The sequence below is a fragment of the Spermophilus citellus genome (assembly GCF_964194105.1).
Source record: "Spermophilus citellus genome assembly, chromosome: 13".
NCBI classification, from domain to species: domain Eukaryota; kingdom Metazoa; phylum Chordata; class Mammalia; order Rodentia; family Sciuridae; genus Spermophilus; species Spermophilus citellus.
Genome location: NC_138193.1, coordinates 96,844,406 through 96,864,000, shown reverse-complemented (window position 1 = coordinate 96,864,000; position 19,595 = coordinate 96,844,406). Strand labels below are relative to the sequence as shown.

The 19,595-nt window shown below is 36.7% G+C and overlaps 1 protein-coding gene across 12 annotated transcripts in view; it reads right to left on the bottom strand.

Annotated features, from left to right (window-relative positions):
* DTNB (dystrobrevin beta) overlaps positions 1-19,595 on the bottom strand; it is a 233,382-nt gene that overhangs the window by 155,707 nt on the left and 58,080 nt on the right. For all 12 annotated transcript variants that reach the window (XM_081265084.1, XM_081265087.1, XM_081265086.1 and 9 more), the window contains exon 5: positions 11,595-11,680. In XM_081265084.1, the coding sequence (XP_081121210.1) occupies positions 11,595-11,680 (86 nt within the window). The remainder of the gene's footprint in view (positions 1-11,594; positions 11,681-19,595) is intronic.

Below are 19,595 nucleotides of genomic sequence, written 5' to 3'. Positions count from 1 at the left end.
TTCTCATTCTTATTCACACTGTGTGGTTACTTTGCAGACAGGTCCCCTCAATCCCACTCACTTAATACTCCACCTACCATTGTATACAATAACATTCAGGTGTATCTACCTACATACTCTTTTTGAATATGAAAACTGAATGATATATAAACTTAAATTCAATTTATGACTCACTTTATTTCAAGAAAGATTCACAACAGACTGTCTTTATCCCTCAGTGACTGTGTTTATATAGAACACATACATGTTAGGTTACATGAACACAGTAGTGTAGTAGTGATAAGACATGACATGGTACTGTCTTTACACATTCATGTATAAATTAGGGAACCGTATACCTGTGAGGGAATCAATTTGACAAAGCATGGAAAATGTTTAAAATATTCTATTTAGTGAATTCTAAAGTACAATAAAAAGGACCCATATAAACTCTTCTATCCCAAAATACTTTAATAATATAAACCTTATTTTTACATAAAGTCCAGCTAAGCAAAGTAAAAAGAAATTTCCAGTAATATTACTCTTTCTTTACTTTTATGCAGAGTTCGTGTCTCTAGTTATCCCTCTCTTTTCATCCACGGTTGGAGAGAAAAAGACAAATAATCAGGAGATCAAAACAACACAATGAATGAAGAAACATAACCTAAACTGTTTTTCAAGTTACTGGGCTTCCTTACCCCCCCAAAAAAAAAATTAAAATAATTAGTGAATTAAATATGCAGAGAAAATCATTGCCTTAGGATTTTTCAAACAAAGCATTTTGAAAATTTATGTCTATCTATTCATAGTGAACAGGTATATGAGAAACCTACATATATATATGAAATATGCATTACTATTTAGGTTCAATTTGGGGAAGTTATCTCAAAGCACAAGGTAAAGAAAAAAAATTTTTAAATACATATATCAAAAAGAGACAAAATGCTAGATTGTCACTTCATAAGATAATTTTTTAAGATATAAGAAACTGAGAAATTATCAAAGGAATGAAAATCTACCCTGTCACAGGCCCCCCAAAAAAGGTTTAAGCCACACCATGTGGCAGGCACCACACTGAGTCAGCCAGCAGCCACTCAATATTTATTATTTTTCTCTTCATTAGTGACAGAACAGATTAAATTTCCCAGCCTCCATTTGCAAGGTGTGATCATGTGACTAAGCACTGGCCAATGAAACTGTAATCAGAAAGATGATGAGACTTCCAGGAAGGCTAAATAAAATTAACTGACTGGAAATCATGCCTTTTTTCCCCTATTCCTTTCTTCCTTCTGCTGATAGCTGGAGCTCTAGCAGCCACCCTGGCTATGTGGTCATCTTAATATAGGAATCATGCATCAGACTGTAGAAAAGAAAGACAAAGAAAGCATGCATCCTAGAAAAACATAAAGCTTCCAAAGTAGCCCTGGACTCCTTTTATGTTAAAGAAAAATAAACTTTAAGACACCATTATATTGAGTTTCTGCTTTCATACAACACACCCTAATCCTAAATGCTACTATATTTTACCAAACATTGCCTTGTTGTACTTTTATAAAAGGTTTATGTATGAGCATACACATGGGTACACACACACACACAATTACTTAAATTTTATGGATGAAGAAATTGTAGCTTAGAAAGGTTAACTTGTTCAAAAAGTTAGTAGGTGGCCAAATCAAGTTTTAAACCTACACTTGATTCCAAAGTAAATTTCATTATGCCATGTTCCTTCAAGATATAATTTAGGGGGCTGAGGCTATGGCTCAGTAGTAAAGAGCCTGTGTCGCATGTGTGAGGCACTGGGTTCGATCCTCAGCATCACATAAAAATAAATAAAGATGCTGTGTGTTCATCTACAACTTTAAAAAAAAAGGTAAACAAAGTGTTCTTTAAATATTAAACAAAAGGTATAATTTAGACTAGATATGAAAATATATAGGCACAGGAATATAGCTACCTTGAAAGATCAACAAACAGGACAGCATATATAGATTTTGGCAACATATATACTAGAACAAATGGGATAAGAACTAAGCATAATAAACATATTAAAAGGAACATTATCTATATGAAACAGAAAACAAATCATAAAAAAGAATGAATCAGAATAGAATAGACATTATGATTGCTGTATGTACATAGATGACTGTATGACCAATGTGATTCTGCAATCTGTACAATCAGAAAAATGAGAAATTATACCCCAATTGATTCAAATGTATGAATTGCCAAGATCATTGTAATGTCATGTGTAGCTAATGAAAAAAAAAGAATGAATCAGATATATCATACAACAGCTACAAAGCAAAATGACAGATGGGGCTCTTATGTTCATTCTACATAATAAACAGCAGCCTGGCTCCAGACGAAGGGCAATTAACAAAGAGAAAAGCAGACAGAAAAATGCTCCTAAAGGGAAGTAGAGAAATGTAAAGAAATTGAACCATATGTGAGAAACACCAATAGATAAACAGAATAGATACGTCAGCAATCCAAAAGAAAGGAATTTGAAGCTATGCCCTGAAAGATGAGGTCTGAAATGATGAGGTAAAAAGAGGCTGATGTGGGATGAGGACTCTCAGTAAAGAAGAGCAGGACCAGAGTCTCTGACAGGAGAGTGCAGGGTGAGTCTTCACTGCGAGGAGGAAGCAGGGCACAGAGAGCACATTCTCTCTCTGACATTCGATTTATGTGGAGAAATAAAGACTGAATAAGAAGAATACTTCTGTTAATGAAAGAAAATTCCTAAAAGATGAAAGCAATTTGGATTTGGTATTCAAGTGGGATGAAATGTTTCGGAAACAGGTGTCAGGAAGGTTAGAGTGGCTAGGTGCAAAGGCACCTGTAATCCTAGCAATGCAGGAGGTAGAGGCAGGAGAATGGCAAGTTCAAAGCCAGCCTCAGCAACTCAGCGAGGCACTACGCAACTTAGCAAGAACCAGTCTCAAAATTAAAAATAAAAATAACTGGAGGTGTGGCTCAGCGGTAAAATCCCCCTGGGGTAAGTCCTCAAGAGGAGGAAGAAGTGTGGGGGGGAGATGATGATTAGAGTGTAAATTACTATGACTAAAATAGGAAGAATGGAATTGGAGGGCGGGGGGGGGGGGCCTAAGCCAACACGTCTCAATGCTAGGAATTGCAGTTGGTGGGAAAATGGATTAAGATATAAAGGAATTTTAAAAGTTAGGATTATTCTTTAAATTTCTACCTTGCGGAAATGCTGACAACCCTTACTAAATCAACAAGTCAAAACAAAGATACCACACTTAGCTTTGAATTCAACTATATTTGGACCAATCAGCACATTTTCAAGTGGAACCATCCTAGAGAGGAAAAGTATACTGGGCCACAGTTCAAGATGGACAGCAGATAGACAGGTCTGAAATGTTAACACTGAGGTGAGCACTCGATGCTCTTCAAATGAGGGAAGAGCGTAAGTGATCCAATCTTTGGACAGCTGGTTACTGGTCTTATGATGAGGAAAATGATCCTCCACTCAATCTGAGTGAAAACCATGGAACACAGCAGACACTTAAAGGCGTCCCCTCAATACCTGTAGTCCCTCTTGCTCACTAAGGAACGCTGAGTTCAGGATGCCAGTGTGCCTGCCTGAAAAATGACTTCCCAGCCTCCTATGCACATTGTAACAGAACAGATTTCTGAAAAACCTTCAGCTTTCCTAATAGAAATACCTTTCTTCTTTCTTCCCAGAATGAGTATATGACGCCTATGACAGAGTCATCTTAATCCTAAGGAAGAAAGCAGAGCAGGAAGAGGGAGGAAGAGGTCTTTGACAATATCCTTGGGTCATTGTCCCAATTTGGAATTTACCAGCCCTTGGACGTATTACATGACAAAAATAAATCTCAATATATATAAATCTCTCTGTTAAGTTTTCTGTTCCTATTTAATGTATTCATAACTGATAAGCAAGTAATTAACTTATAGGCACTAATGGTAGAAATATTCAACAGAGAGTTTAGCTATCAAGTATATTAATACACATATGTACAGCTTCATAGTAACAAAAGCCCATATGTATAGACCCACATCAATGAGTCTACACTCAGAGTAACACATTCAGAGTAATAAAAGGGAGTGACTGGATATAACATGACTAACCACACACAGTAAAAAGTATTATTTTCAATTACACTTAGTTGCTATGTCATATGAAGAGATCAAAAATAAATTTTCTAATTCATGAAAAAAAAACTATAATTTAAAAGGCCATGTTGGAAGAGAACAAACAAAAACATCTATATTTGTTTTAATTTTTTAAAAATTGCTAGATCCAAAAATTAAAGGCAATAAAAGAAGAAAATGTAGGCTCAAATCTTCATCATGTTGGCTTAAGACCTGACTTCCTTAACACAACGCGTAAAGCATAAAAAATAAAATCAAGAATCGGGTTGGGGTTATGGCTCAGTGGTAGACCACTTGCCTAGCATGTTTGAGATACTGGGTTCAATTCTCAGCACCACATATAAATAAATAAAATAAAGGTCCATCAACAACTAAAAAATATTTTTTAAAAAATTAAGAATCAATAAATGGGATGGATTCAAACTAAAAAACTCCTTCTAAACAAAAACAATCACGCAAAGACAGAGCCTACAGAATAGGAGAAAATCTTTACCACATACACATCAGATAGAGCACTAATTTCCAGAATATATAAAGAACGCAAGGGCTGGAGTTGTGGCTCAGTGGTAGAGCACTTGTCTTGAATGTATGAGGCACTGGGTTCGATTCCCAGCACCACATATAAATTAAAAATAAAGGCCCATCAACAACTAAAATGAATAAAATAAAAATTTAAAAAAATAACTCAAAAAACTTAACACCAAAAAACAAAAAATAACCCAATCAATAAATGGGCTAAAAAACTGAACAAGCACTTCACAGAAGATACACAATCAATTAACAAATACATGAAAAAATGTTCAATATCTCTAGCAATTAGAGAAATGCAAATCAAAACTATTCTAAGATTTTATCTCACTCCAGTTGGAATGGCAATTCAAATAGCAATAAGTGTTGGTGAGGATGTGGGAGAAAAGGCACACTCAAATTTGGTGGTGGGACTGCATTGATGCAACCACTTGGAGAACTTTAAATGGAACCACCATTTGACCCAGCTATCCCTGGGTTTATATACCTAAAGGACTTAAAATCAGCATACTACAGTGCCGCAGCCATATCAATGTTTATAGCAGCTCAATTAACAATAGAATCAACCTACATGCCCTTCAACAGATGAATAAAGAAAATGTGATATATATACACACAATATAATTACTCAGCTTTAAAGAAGAATGAAATTATGGTATTTGCTGGTTAATGGATGGAGTTGGAGAATATCATGCTGAGTGAAATAAGCCAACCCCAAAAAAACAAAGGCCAAATGTTTTCTCTGATATGCAGATGCTCATCAATAATGAGAGTAGGGGGGGTAAGGAAGAATGGAGGAACTTTGGATTGGGCAGAGGGGAGTGAGGAAAGGGGAGGGCATGTCGGATGGGAGGCATGGTGGAATGAGACAGGTAATATTACCCTATGTACAGGCATGACTGCATGAATGGATATGACTGCATCATGTACAGCCGGAGAAATGAGAAGCTGTGCTCCACTTGTGTACAATGAGTTGAAATGCATTCTGTTGTCATGTACAACTAATTAGAACGAATTTTTTAAAAACTTAAAGGCAAAATGAAGTAATCTGTTATTTCTAATTACTGGTTAAACTTTTTTTTTTTTTTTTTAGAGTAGCCTTATCTATAAGAAAAACAGTACAAAATTATTTGCAAATTTTTAATTTTTTTTTTTTTTTTGTACTGGGGATTGAACCCAGGGGTGCTTAACCACTGAGCACATTCCAAGCCCCCCCTTTTTTTTTTAAAGATACAGGGTCCCACTAAGTTGCTAAGTACCTCGCTAAGTTGCTGAGACTGGCTTTGAACTCTCCATCCTCCTGCCTCAGCCTCCCAAACTGCTGGGATTATAAGCATGCTCCACCATACTGGGACAATTCTTAATCTGAAGCATAACAAATAATGCATCTAACAGTGTAATTTACTACATGCATATAAGATCTAAACAAAGATGTAAATGAGGCAATAAAATTTAATTAAAAAAAAATTTTTTTTTGTACCAGAGATTGAACCCTTAGGCTTAACCACTGACCCACATCCTGGACACTTTTTTGTATTTTTATTTAGAGACAGGGTCTCCTGAGTTGATTAAGGCCTCTCTGAGTTACTGAGGCTGGCTTTGAACTTGAGATCCTCCTGTCTCAGCTTCCCAAGCCCCTGGTATTACAGGCTTGCCCCACAACACCCAGATAAATAAAAATATTTTTTTAATGTTTTAATTTTAACTAGAACTGGGGATAGCTTTGTGGTAAGAGCATATGCTTAACATGCTCTAAAAAAAATAATTTTTACTTTTTAAATAGTCCTCTAATTAAAGCCCCACACTCTTCTGGTATTAAGGGACTAAGTCATTTCCTAGATCATCCTTAATTCGCCCTTTAATTCTTTTTCTACTAATATACCTCTGAAAGAAAGAATGCCAGCTCCCTACAGCTGTTTGCAGTTAAAAACAAAGTTAGGCTTTCTCCCTGGTGAAAACCCAACAGCTGAGCCCTTATGTACACACATGCATACAATCATTAAACTATTCTATCCTTTGTGAAATAAGCAAATAATACCATCATCACATGTCTCTTTTTTTCCCACTGATAATGACCCTCGTTTTCCTGGTTACATCAACCCTCCTACTTCTTCCCCTTTCACCCCAACGGACCAACCCTATACTTCTGCAAGGTGATAAGGCTCTTCAGACTGAGTCAAATCTATAAATAGAACCCATTTTCTTTTATGTTAGCTTTCCCTAGCAAATGACTCTCACTCATCATCCTCCAACCAACTGAGCAACTTAACCCAGAAAAACATGTACACATATCTGCATGTTTGTGGATACCCATACACATCTAACTCCAAGCTCATAATGCCTTCTCAAATGCATTAAAATTCTATATCACTCATTAGGTCAGAATGAAGCGGCAGGGGAGCCTATCAAGATTATTCCTTAGGGAAAGCTGCAGAAGCAGACTGAACAAAGGGATCTGAATATTTTTACAGCCTTCCCTGCGCTCTTCAAAACGGTAACACTAGTTTTTTAATGAATTTAAAATAACTTTACAAATCACCCAGTCCTATTGTTTAGTGCAACTAGATGGGATTTGCATAAGAGGTGATTAAATTAAATTTCTTATAAAAAATAGAATTGTCAGGTAACTGACAATTAAGTGTTGCTTAATAATAGACTTTACATTCTGAAAGTTTTGTTCTCATTAGTTATATTTTGGAATTCTGATATTACTGTTTAAAGTTTATATTCTGATTATAAATCACTGCTATTTATAATCCTGATGTAAGTTAACTTTCACTCTAAGATACAGTCCCTAATAGTACCAACACGGAACCATTTGTGCAAATGAATGACACCCATGGACAGAAATACTTTTTGGGGGGGGAAGTGGAGGTTAGAATCAAGGGTTGCTTAACCACTGAGCCACATCCAGGCTTTTTTTTATTTTTTAATTTGAGACAGGGTCTTGCTAAGTTGCTGAGGCTGGCTTTGAACTTACCATCCTCCTGTGTGTCACTGGGATTACAGGTATAAGCCACAAAACCTAGCTCAGGGAACAAAATGCTTTTAAGAGGAATCTTAAAATCCAATCAGAAAATGTTTCAGACTAAAGGCACAAGTCATTTCAAATGCTACCTTGACACTAAAACAAACGTTAAGAAGTCAAATGAAAAAGATGGGGGGGAAATTCAAAGTTTTTAAATTCTAAGAGGTAAAAACTAAAAGATCAAGGTAAAAAGAAAAAAAACTACACATGCTAAGGTGTATTCCATGTACTAGAAAACCTAACGTATTGAAAACATGAATAGAGATAGCAGTAAAAAAGCAGTGAGAAGGAGGAGGGTGGAGTAGAAGAGAGTGAATAAATGATGAGTGTTTCTGTGATGTTACCAGAATGGAGAAATCACTCTGAATCTTTAGCTTAAACAGATACTAAGAAATTTCATTATGATTTTCTTTTTCAGTAGTATATGAAAAGTAGTAAATCAGAAGCAAAAAGACTTCTAGAGACTAGTATACTGTTAACATCACATTAACCAGTGATAAAGGACACACGCATTCTACCTCCAACAACAATCAGGAATTTACAAGGCACAGTACAGCTGACCCTGGAACAACACTGGTTTCAACTGCTCAGGTCCACTTACTTATTTATATACAGATGAACCTCATAACTTAGAAATACTGAAAAAAATATGAAAAATGTATAAAATATATGTAGATAAGTCTATTTTGTCATTTATACTCTATACAAATCAACTATGAAAAGTTAAAATTTATCAAAGCTTTCATACAGACTACACATGGCACCACTTGCAGTGGAGAGAAATGTAAACAAATGCAAAGACACAGTATTGAAACACACTGCATAAAATCAACTGTAGTACATAGTGTACTACCACCATGTTTTGTAGCTACCTCCTAGTGCTATCAGAGTGGGCAGGTGAGCCCATCTTGCATCACATGAACACGTGTGATACTAATCATCTCCGCAGGAGCAGTCCACTTCTCCAGAAAACTGCATATTTTAGTGAACCATCTCTCACCATTCTGGCCTATTTCCTACCATACAAAACACATACAGCATACAAAGTGTTAATCAATCATTTATGTTATTAGTAAGGCCTTTAGCCAACAGCAGGCTACTAGCAGTTAAGAACTGAGGAGTTAAAAGCATTTTGTGGATTTTCTACTGGGGGGGGGGGCGGTCAGCACCCTTAACCCCATGGGTCAACTACAGTCTCAAGAGAAGGGACTAAACAACCCTAAACTTTACTTATCCCTAAATACATTAAAGAATGACATCACTAACAAATGAAAGATGTTTAAATTATGATCAGTGAGTTCTGGTAAAGAGAAGAAACTGGCCACATTTTAAAGTGGTTTACACCCTGGGTGGTTGAAATTTAAAACTGGAGACAGGCTTTCAGCACCCAAAATGTCCACTTACATTGAACATCTAATTCCCAAGCCAAGATAATTACAGTACAATAAAAATTAAATAGAGCTACATTGGTAGAAAAACCATAATTATGAGCATAAAGAAAATGTATCTTTATGTATCTGAATAAGATAAACATGGTGCTTAAGAGATCAGTAATCAAGTACAACTTGTATCATCTCAATCTTTATTCTAAGTGTAAAGAAAGCATTTGGAGCACACCAACACATCCCATTTGCGGTAGCATGCATGTTCTTCTGCCCACTGAATCTTGGTCAATTTGTGTTTTTCCAAGAAGTTCAAAGCCACACCAAAAAACCTGCTGTCAAGTGCTTGCCTAGCTAGGATGCTTGTGGCTATAGGTTGGACCATCAGCATAGAAAACACAAACTGCCACCACATGGGTCCTTCCATACTTTATATACTAGAGGAATTTGCACTTTTTCACTAAACAGTTAACAACAAAAAATTGTAGTGATTTTAGTATTCGATCAGTAATTTATATTTGGCAAATTTCTAAGTACTCACAATGTGCCAGGGGAGCCGACTACATGTAAATGTAGCAAATTTAATCACAGAAATGTAAAGACTCTAGGATCATCTAGAATATGCTGTTAGGGGCTGGGGCTGTATTGCCTAGAATGTATGAGGCACTGGGTTTGAGCCTCAGCACCACATAAAAATAAATAAAATAGAATATGCAGCTAAATAAAATCCATCAACCTACTACTATTTTCCAACCAGCCTCTTCATCTGGTAACATCATCAATTTAAAACTCAAACAAGATTCCAACTTTCTTGTGTATGTCAATGAAATATAAATTCATCTATATATTATCTTCCTCAGAAAAACACCATTCCATATTAAGAAAATATGAAAGATTTCAGTCCCAAAGAGTAATATTTTGAGATATCATGTTTTTTTTTAAAAAAAAAAAAACCTTAGAAAAGTATCTAAATAAAAAAATAATTTTTATGACCACTTTACGACATTGCAGCCAATTTTGAAATGAAGATAAACAGGACAAGAGTTGATCAAATACATGATCTAAGATCGTTCTTTAGAATATCTAAATCTGATCTTGTGGGCCATCTAACTTTCCAACTTTCAATGTCAATGTGTCACATAAAAAAAAGCAGAGAGAACAAATGTGCCTATGAGGCAATCTCGTCCAAAGCTCACACTCAAATCTGAGATGATCAAGCCTCTGTTTTTCAATTAAAAAAAAAAAAAAAAAAAAGCAGAACCCAAAGGAATATCCCAAGGATGCAATCATCAAGACCCAGTTTATGAGACATGCTACAGCACAGCTGAATTCAGAGAGTATCTCAACACTTGGTTAAAACACACAGATTCAACTTCATCTCCCTGAAACCTTAGGCAAGCTCCTTTGTCTCTGGTGCTTGTATGGAAGCACTTGAACATGGTTCTGTAACATGTGCGCCTCACATTACAGTACTGGCGTGGGGGAAAACGACACAGTAGCCTAGACCAGTGCTCTGAATTCAGATGAAATCCCAGCTTTCCCCCATAAAATTAAAAAAAAAAAAGTCACCTTCTACTTGAAGGAATTTTTAAGGATTTCATGGGAAACTATATGAAGAACACTTAGCACAATGCTTGGCACAGTCCAGAAGCAAGTCGCCTAATGATCGAATAAATACAAACCACAATCAGAAAAATTAAATAGCTGTAGTTCTTGTCTTCACTGATTTCATCTAGTCACATTCTTATAATATCTACTGAATAATAAAATGCCAAACTGGTCAACAGAAAACCAAAACAACAACAAAGAAAAGATAACTTGCAGGAGGGAAGGCTATCAATTTCCAAATAGCTGAGCCTGACTATAAGTACTGAGAATAGTTTAACCACAGCAAATACCACCTGACCAAATGTTGTCATCAAGAAAAGGCTGGAGGGCAGGGGATGTGGCTCAAGGGTAGCGTGCTCGCCTGGCACGCCTGCCGCCCGGGTTCGATCCTCAGCACCACATACAAACAAAGATGTTGTGTCCACCGAAAACTAAAAAATAAATATTAAAGTTCTCTCTCTCTCTCTCTCTCTCTCTCTCTCTCTATCGCTCTATCTCTCTCGCTCTCTCTTAAAAAAAAAAAAGAAAGAAAGAAAAAGAAAAAGGCTGGGCTTGACCAGACCCCTCAAAGGCAATCAAATTTATTTTCTAATTAGGTAAAAGTTCTCAATATAATCATCTTCAAATACATTTTAGTAACATGGAAAACAGTTTTTGAAGGATTTTTAAAATGTCAACATTATTATTCTGAACCTCTTTGGTTTTTTCACTTTAAAAAACAATTAAATCAACCAACTTCTCCATTTGAACAGTAGGTGGCGTAACTCACATACTGAGCCAGTTGCTGCAAAGAGAGGAGGTAAAATAAAATACAAAACACAGGGAATAAAAGCTCAATAATGCATCTTCCAAAACATTCATCAAAACTGTTTAAAGCTCCTAATTTGAAAAGAAAAGTTTTCAAATAATATGAAAATACTTACATCTCAATTTGTCCAGCATTTTTCCACCACACATGGTTGCTAACATAGCTTTAACTGAAAATACGGTCAACTTGCCTCGGCCCTCACTGAAAAATAAATATTAGAAATAATTGCTATCTGGAACCACAAAAGCAATCAAATGTATAACTAAATATTGAGCAACCAATAAACTGATTCGGCAACATTTGAAAGCCTTTTTTCCTTTGTATAATTTCCTTTGTATAATTAAGACTTCATCTATACTAAGTGAAGAATGCTAAAGCTAACCTGAATAATCTGGAAATGAGTTTTAGAAACTACATAAAAAGTAACTTCTATTGGTTCTGTAGGCAGAGGCCAGATGGATGAACCTAAAATTGTTTCCTATCCCCTAAACCCATTAAATCCACAGCTGAGGTGTTTTAAAGTAGTCAAAACTGAGGGACCATCTGGTTTGAAAATAACTCAGAAATGTGTCCTTATTTCAGGATAACAAGCTTATTATTATGCCCTAAACAACAGGGTGCACACTGCTTTAAAGATTTTATAGTACATTCATCTTTGTTTTTACTGTAACAACCTTTGTCACCACAGAAATGTTTATTCTAAAAATCTTAATCCTGCCTCTCTCAGATCTTCCGATATACCACTGTGAAAAAAGGGGAGAGGATGGTAATATTAATTCTTTTTTAGGAACTGGAAAAATGAATTCCTAAAGAAATGGTGCACACCACCAGCAGAACCAAGTAGCCCTGAGGCTCCCTGTCCATGGCCACATTCCACGCTGTCCACTATGCCCTGGTCTCATTCAGGTAAAAATGTCAAACTGATTGCTAAATTTGGCATACGTAAGTTAAAGATGGGTCTTTGTGTTAATTTTATAAAGCTTACGCTCATAGAGTTTCACAGTGACTTAAATAAAATATTTTTACAATAAAGAGAGCTATATAACCTTGGTCTTGAAAAGCAAATATCATTCATTTATATTCACTAAAAGAAGCCCTAACACAGTATTTCCCCTTTCCAAACCACCTTTGTATATAGAAAGATCACATCTGAGAAAAACAAATGGTCTATAAAACAGAAGATTCTCAGTGAAAACACTGCCAGGAAATACAAATTTTTGTTACACTCAGATTTTTCTTGTGGCTGAGTTTATTCTTCAGATAAAAACATAACTCTTCAGAAATAAAAACACTGTTCCACATAAAGACAATACAGCATCTGGAAATGATGAAGAATACCTCATGGTACAAGAAAGGCAAAACCCAAAGGATTACTATGTTAGGAGGAGTGGAATTTTAGGAACCTAAAAGAGCTATCAGTGAGTCAAAGTCAAACCAGTAGCCTAAGATCTGGCAAGATGCTAAAGACTACACGCCTGGAATGCCAGGAGTCTGAGATAACTGTAAGGGAAAAGCAGGCACCTAGGAAATGCCTTTGCAAGGAAAAGCCTTCCTTCCTACTGACTTCCAAGGTGATTATCACTGATGGCTCTGATACTACAGGAAAGAAATTATGACAAATGTGAATTATGTTAATGATAGGTGAGGGAATCGCCTCACACCTAGACTAAGCACAAGAGCTGGTGTGGAAACGCAACAATTTTATTCTCTCTGTGGTAACTGAGCCCTTAACAAAAGACAGCATATTATCTAGACACAGTTAAAGCAGGGAAAGGGGGGGGGGGGACGGGACGGGACAGGACAGGACACTGTTCCCCTCCCAAATAATTTACAAACTCAAGAAGTCTAAAATGATGGCTTCAAATGTGCATATTCATAGTCATTTACTTAAGTATTTTCTAAAGGCAAAAGACTGGAAATTCCCAAATGTTCAATAACAAAAGACCGACTATGCTGTCAAAAAAGAATGAGAACAGGTTGTGGCTCAGAGATAGAGTGGTGCCCAGCACGTGTGAGGCACTGGGTTAGATCCTCAGCACCATATAAAGTAAAAATAAAGACATGTGTCCACCTATAACTGAAAAATAAGTATTTTTTTAAAAAGATTGAGAATAATATATGAAAGCTAAAGAATAATATATAATACTGTTAAATTTTTTAAAAAGCAAGCAAGAATGTATACAGGTAGAGAACAAAATAATAGTTAGAATATTGTCTAGCAATCATGTTTAAAAGGAAAAAGAAAAATATATCCTCACATACTATTTGTATATGTATAAACCATCTGTGAAATAGTAAGAAAGCAAGAGCCCTGGCTGCCTCCAGGGTATGAGGAGGCACTTAACAAAGAAGAATTAAATTCAGCCTCAATTCCTAATACTTTCAGAAAAGTAGAAAAGAAATTTTCTCTATCAGGCATCTTTAAGAATAGTAATAACAGCACCTAACACCAAACTTACTTTTGAAAAACTGATTGCTTTTGCCCTAAGATCAAGTCAAGAATGACTGCTCCTTTTAAACATGACACTGGGGAACCTAGCTGGTGAGAGAGGACAAAAAAAGGGAAAGGGTACAAAAGCATTCAGATTGGAAGAATAAAACTTGTCTATTCCAGAAAATATGACCAGGTATTTATAAAATCCCAGCAAACCTACCAAAAGGGGGAAAAAAAACTATAAAACTTGGTAAAAACACTATAACACATGAGTTTAGCAAGGTTGCAGAATACAAGCTCAAAGCACAAATTCAATTTTATTTGTAAACTAAAAGAAACTAAAACATACTAGCACATAAAATATAAAATACTTTGATAAAAAGCCTTTTAGGGGCTGGGGCTGTAGCTCAATGGTAAAGTGCTTGCCCTGCATATGTGAGGCACTGTGTTGGATCCTCAGCACCACATAAAAATAAATAAAGATACTGTGTGTTTATCTACAACTAAAAAAATATTTTTAAAAAGCCTTTTAAAAATATTTTCAAGATCCATATGCTGAAAACTACAAAATACTGGCAAAAGAAATCAAAGAAGACTTAAAGATATACCTAAAATATTCAAGTTCATGAAACAGAAAATTCAATATTGTTAACATGTTAGTTCTCCTTAACTCAATTAGAATCCTGTTGTTATTCAATGCAATCCTCAGAGGTGAGGAGGAGAGATACTATTTTTCCTGCCTTTTACACAGCACTTAATTTAGCACATCACTCTGACACCAGATATGTGGGGATATCTTCCCATACACCAAGCAATTCTGCAGCAGACACTAGCTCTTCCAAGTCAATTCAATTCTGCTACTCTCTACTTGGAGATAGATCAGATCTTGAAGTAAGATACAAGAAAGAAGAAATGAGTACAAAGGAGTCATAAAGAAGAAGAACAGGAAAAAAAATATTTTATTTCATAAGTTCCACATACTTTTCCAGGCCCATCACACCCAAGCCAGTCTCTTTTTCAGATGTGCTACTTCCCAAATTTCTGGGAAATCTGTAATACCTAGGCACTGTTAAATTAACCCCGTCCCCTGAAAAACAGATTAAGTAAAGAGACATGATATTTCAAGAAACCTATAATTTAGGAGACTTTCCAATGCTATCTCTTGATCAAATAATGAACACCACATCAGCCTAGGAACCCTGAGACTGACCACACCACCAGGAACTATCGTGAGATCACCAGAATGATATCATTTCTACATACCTGTCCATATCCCCGCCCCCGCCAACTTTCCTTTACAAAAATTGGGAACCCCCAAAATGCATCTCTCACTCTCAAGACAGCTCTCGTTCTCCCTTGAATATGTACTCCTTGCTTTACCCCAAAAGACTTCTCTGGAGATTGCCCTCATTCTCACTTGAATGTGTATCTACTTTCCTAAATTAACCTCTGTTTCTACCTTTGATGAGCACATTGAAATTCTTTTCTGTCACGTATGCCAAGAACACTGCTGGTCCTGAGTCCATTTCCCCTTCTCTCCAGGAAATCCTTGGACCCTTCTTCAGAGACCCCTCATCTCCCATGATATCCCACAACACTGCCCTTACTTCCAAAGCCAGCTGAAGTTGTAGGTGGTCATTTACACTTCTGACCATCCAGCTATACATCAAGGATCCCCACAACCCGTTCCTTGCATTCAATTAATTTGCTAGAGTGCTTACAAAATTCAGGGAAATATGTCTACTGTTTATTCACAAAGGACACTACCAAGCACACTGATGAAAGAGCTGCATAAGGGTGAGGTATGTGGGAAGATGTGCAGAGCTTCCATGCCATTCCTGGACATTTGGGGTTTTTTATAAAGCTTCATTGCGTGGGCATGAATGATGAAATCACTGATTAACTTAATTTTCAGTCCCTCTCCACTCCCCAAAGCTGGGAGATGGGGCTAAAAGTTCCAACCCTCTTATCACACAGGTCAGTTCTCTTGGCAACCAACCTCCATCCTGAGGCTATTCAGGGAGCCCACCTAAAATCACCTCATTAGAACAAAAGATGTTCCTAACACCCAGGAAATTCCAAGGGATTTAGGAGAGTTGTCAGACATTCCTATCATCAGGAAATTACCTAGGTCTCAGGAGTGCCCTGCCAGGAGGCAGGGTCAAAGATCAAGATTCCCCTATTGACACTATTTACCCAGTATTAAAAGCTCAGTCTCGGGGCTGGGGATGTGGCTCAAGTGGTAGCGCGCTTGCCTCGCATGCGTGCAGCCCGGGTTCGATCCTCAGCACCACATACCAACAAAGATGTTGTGTCCGCCGAGAACTAAAAAATAAATGTTTAAAAAAAAAAATTCTCTCTCTCTCTCTCTCTCTCTTAAAAAAAAAAAAAAAAAAAAGCTCAGTCTCAAGAACCAGGGCAGAGACCAAACTTTAAAGCTGAAGCTTCTCCTAGTATCTCTTCTCTGAGAAATGACAAAGGTTTCAGAAGCTCTGTGCCAAGAACTGGGGACAGAAACCAATATGTATATTTCTCTAGTTTTTTTGGAAGGGCGGGGGGTACTTTCCAACTTGAGCTACATCTCCAGTCCTTTTTATTTTTCATTTTGAGATGGGGTCTCACTAAGTTGCCAAGGTTGACCTCAAACTTGTGATGCTCCTGACTTGACCTCCCTAGTAGATGGGACTAGAGAAATGTGTTACTGTGCCCAACTTATATTTCTTATTATTTCACAAATCTTAATAAAACTCACAAAAAGGGAGCTGGGCATGGTGGCACACGCCTGTAATCTCAGAAGCTCAGGAGGCTAAGGCACAAGGATCACGAGTTCAAAGCCAGCCCCAGCAACTCAGTGAGGCTCTCAGCGACTCAGTGAGACTCAGTGAGCCCCTGTCTCTAAATAAAATATTAAAAGGGATGGGGGTGTGGCTTAGTGGTAAAGTGCCTCTGGGTTTAATCCTCATGTTTAAAAAATTCCCCATGTAATTTTAAAATGGTCCAGAGCTGAGAACCGCCAACACAGAGCTTTGAATGTGATACTAAGACTTAGTTCTTATTTTGTTGTCAATAAAAAAACTGAAGATTTATCATAATGAAAGATTTAAGAAAATTAACATATGTTTGTATAAATCTTTCTGGTTCCAAATCTCACTTTCTTCCTTCAAAGAGACCAAATAATATCTGTTCCTTGCTACAGAGAAGAAACTAATGACACCTGTACAAACAGGAGAGTGTAACAGAGCCCAATACACTAACAAGGGAGCCAGGCTGACTTTAAGCTCCTCAGTAAAAAAGGTGGTGTGACCCAGGAATGGGTATCTGTAAACTCCTTACAACAACAGGTCTTACTGGGTACTATGATATTTTACTTCTAAAAATTATTATGATAATTAGCACTTACCCAACATTTTTCCTAATCTTCATAATATTTTAGACACTAACATTTTATACTTCCCAGTCTTTATTCAAAACATTCTCTACTTGGACTCTGTTGTTACATATAATAGTCCTAAGATTTGGTCTTATATTCAAATATAGAATAATGGATATAATTTTCAATTAACCTGAAGCAGAAAAAAACACTTTTATTCTCTTCCATTCATTAATATTATTACTAGTCTCCATGGCTGGTCTTCAATCAAGGAGTCTGTTCATTTACATAATAAGCTAGATCAGGATGTTTACAGTAAGAGGACTCATCAACCCCTCAATTATTACCAGCAATGTACGGTCCTTTAACAAGTTCATCTCTCATACCCATGTTTACAACCATTTCTCTTGTCCACAACAGCTAAATGTCAATCTCCACATAAACCTCCACCCAACAAACCACAGATCTCCTCTCCTCTCTGCCAGTGTTTAATGTAAAATGCTTTATTGAGGGTGAAGGGATATGCATCAAAGTGTCAGTGTGTACTTCCATGAGACAAAGAGAGTGCATATATATATAGCTGAAGGAGTTTTAGGTGTCAGAAAAGTAGAGGTATTTGAAATTAAAGGTGAATTTACAACAGAAGAGATTTGGGGAAATACTTAGTGAGTGCTTAAGTTTAAGAATCTGTTCAGCTGGCATGGTGGCACTCACGTGTAATCCGAGCAACTTGGAAGGCTGAGGCAGGAGGTTCACAAGTTCAAGACCAACCTTGGCAACCTAATGAGGCCTTAAGCAACTTAGCAAGACCCTGTCTCAAAATAAAATAGGGCTGGGGGTATGGCTCAGTGGTAAAGAGCCCCTGAGTTCAATCCCTAGTACCAAAAAATAAAAACAAAAGGCCTGGCTTCAACACTGAGCCCTTTGCCATGAATATTTTTCTTGTCAGTCTACCTTAAACCTAACTGCAACTTCCTATACAGACACGGTCCCCAAACAAAGCAAAGTCAGAATGTCACTTTTACATTTCTAACACTTTTCACAACTCCTGCATCCTTCCTCTGCAATTAGGAGCATGCAGAGAGAAACTGCAGTCATCCAGCAGACCAGTGCCCCATGATGATGCTCTTGAGCTAACTGATTCTTCCTGGAAGAACTTATACTTGATCCTTCCCACCAGACATCTGACATTATTCTTCATACACTGGTCAAATTGCACTTAAAATTGAATAGTCAGTTGCCTCTGGTCAAGGCATTTACAACCACACAAATGCCTATGTTTTCACCACTTCCTATGTAAATAAGAGCCTGTACAGAATTAATTCAAATCAAACAAGGTTAGGGAAAGACACTTAACCTGATTTCATCAAAAATAATATAACTCACTTAACATGTGACCTACAATAGCCTGCGTAGTTGATTAGTAAGTCAATATTTAAAATGCAACGCAACTAACAGGGAATATTAACTAACCCCTATCCAAAGACAACAAAATCAAAGGAGAAAAAGGTACTATCTGACTAATTAAAACATAAAATACATAAATAATTTTTAAGAAGGTACTGTCTGTCGAGGAAGGCTATACACAGGAAACTTGCTATGTTAATATTTCAACCCCACCCAGAGGGAAGCCTTCCAGGGACACCCTCCCCCAAGGAATACACAGATTCCCAGACTTCTCTGCATGGTTCATTTCCATAGACCTATCATTTTACACACATAACCACTCACATGACTTCTAAAAAGATTTCTTATTATCCAACACAGAAAACACCATCAGCTCTGCGCCAAGTAAAGCAAATAGTGAGTCACTCTGAATAAACACTGTGTATCTGAACACACAGGTATCATCAGAAGCCTCTGCAATCCTCACCTGTGCCCTGTGACTGGGAAATTGTTCATTTCAGTTTAATAAAGTCCCAAATTCTGCCTTTTGGTATTTAAACTAACCTCATCTGAACGATTTGTTTCTTGGCTGTGCAGTGCCAAATATGGGCTTGCGATTCAAATTAATACTTTTGAAAACAAGGCTATGGGGAATGTCTTTTTACTTAAGAACACAAGCTATTTCAACATCTTTAGCAAACAGTTGTGGATGCTGCCAAGCATAAATTAGTAATTCTTGTATGAAAATAGACTTCTACTTTAGAAACACTATTACCAGTCCAATTATCACACGTTGCTAAGAGGAATAAGCATTTCTCTTTGATTTTCAAAAACTCATATTTTTCCAATTAATCTTAATTTATAACATTCCACAGTGAATAGATTATGCGATAATCAACTGGAAATCAAGAACCCACTTGGCAAAA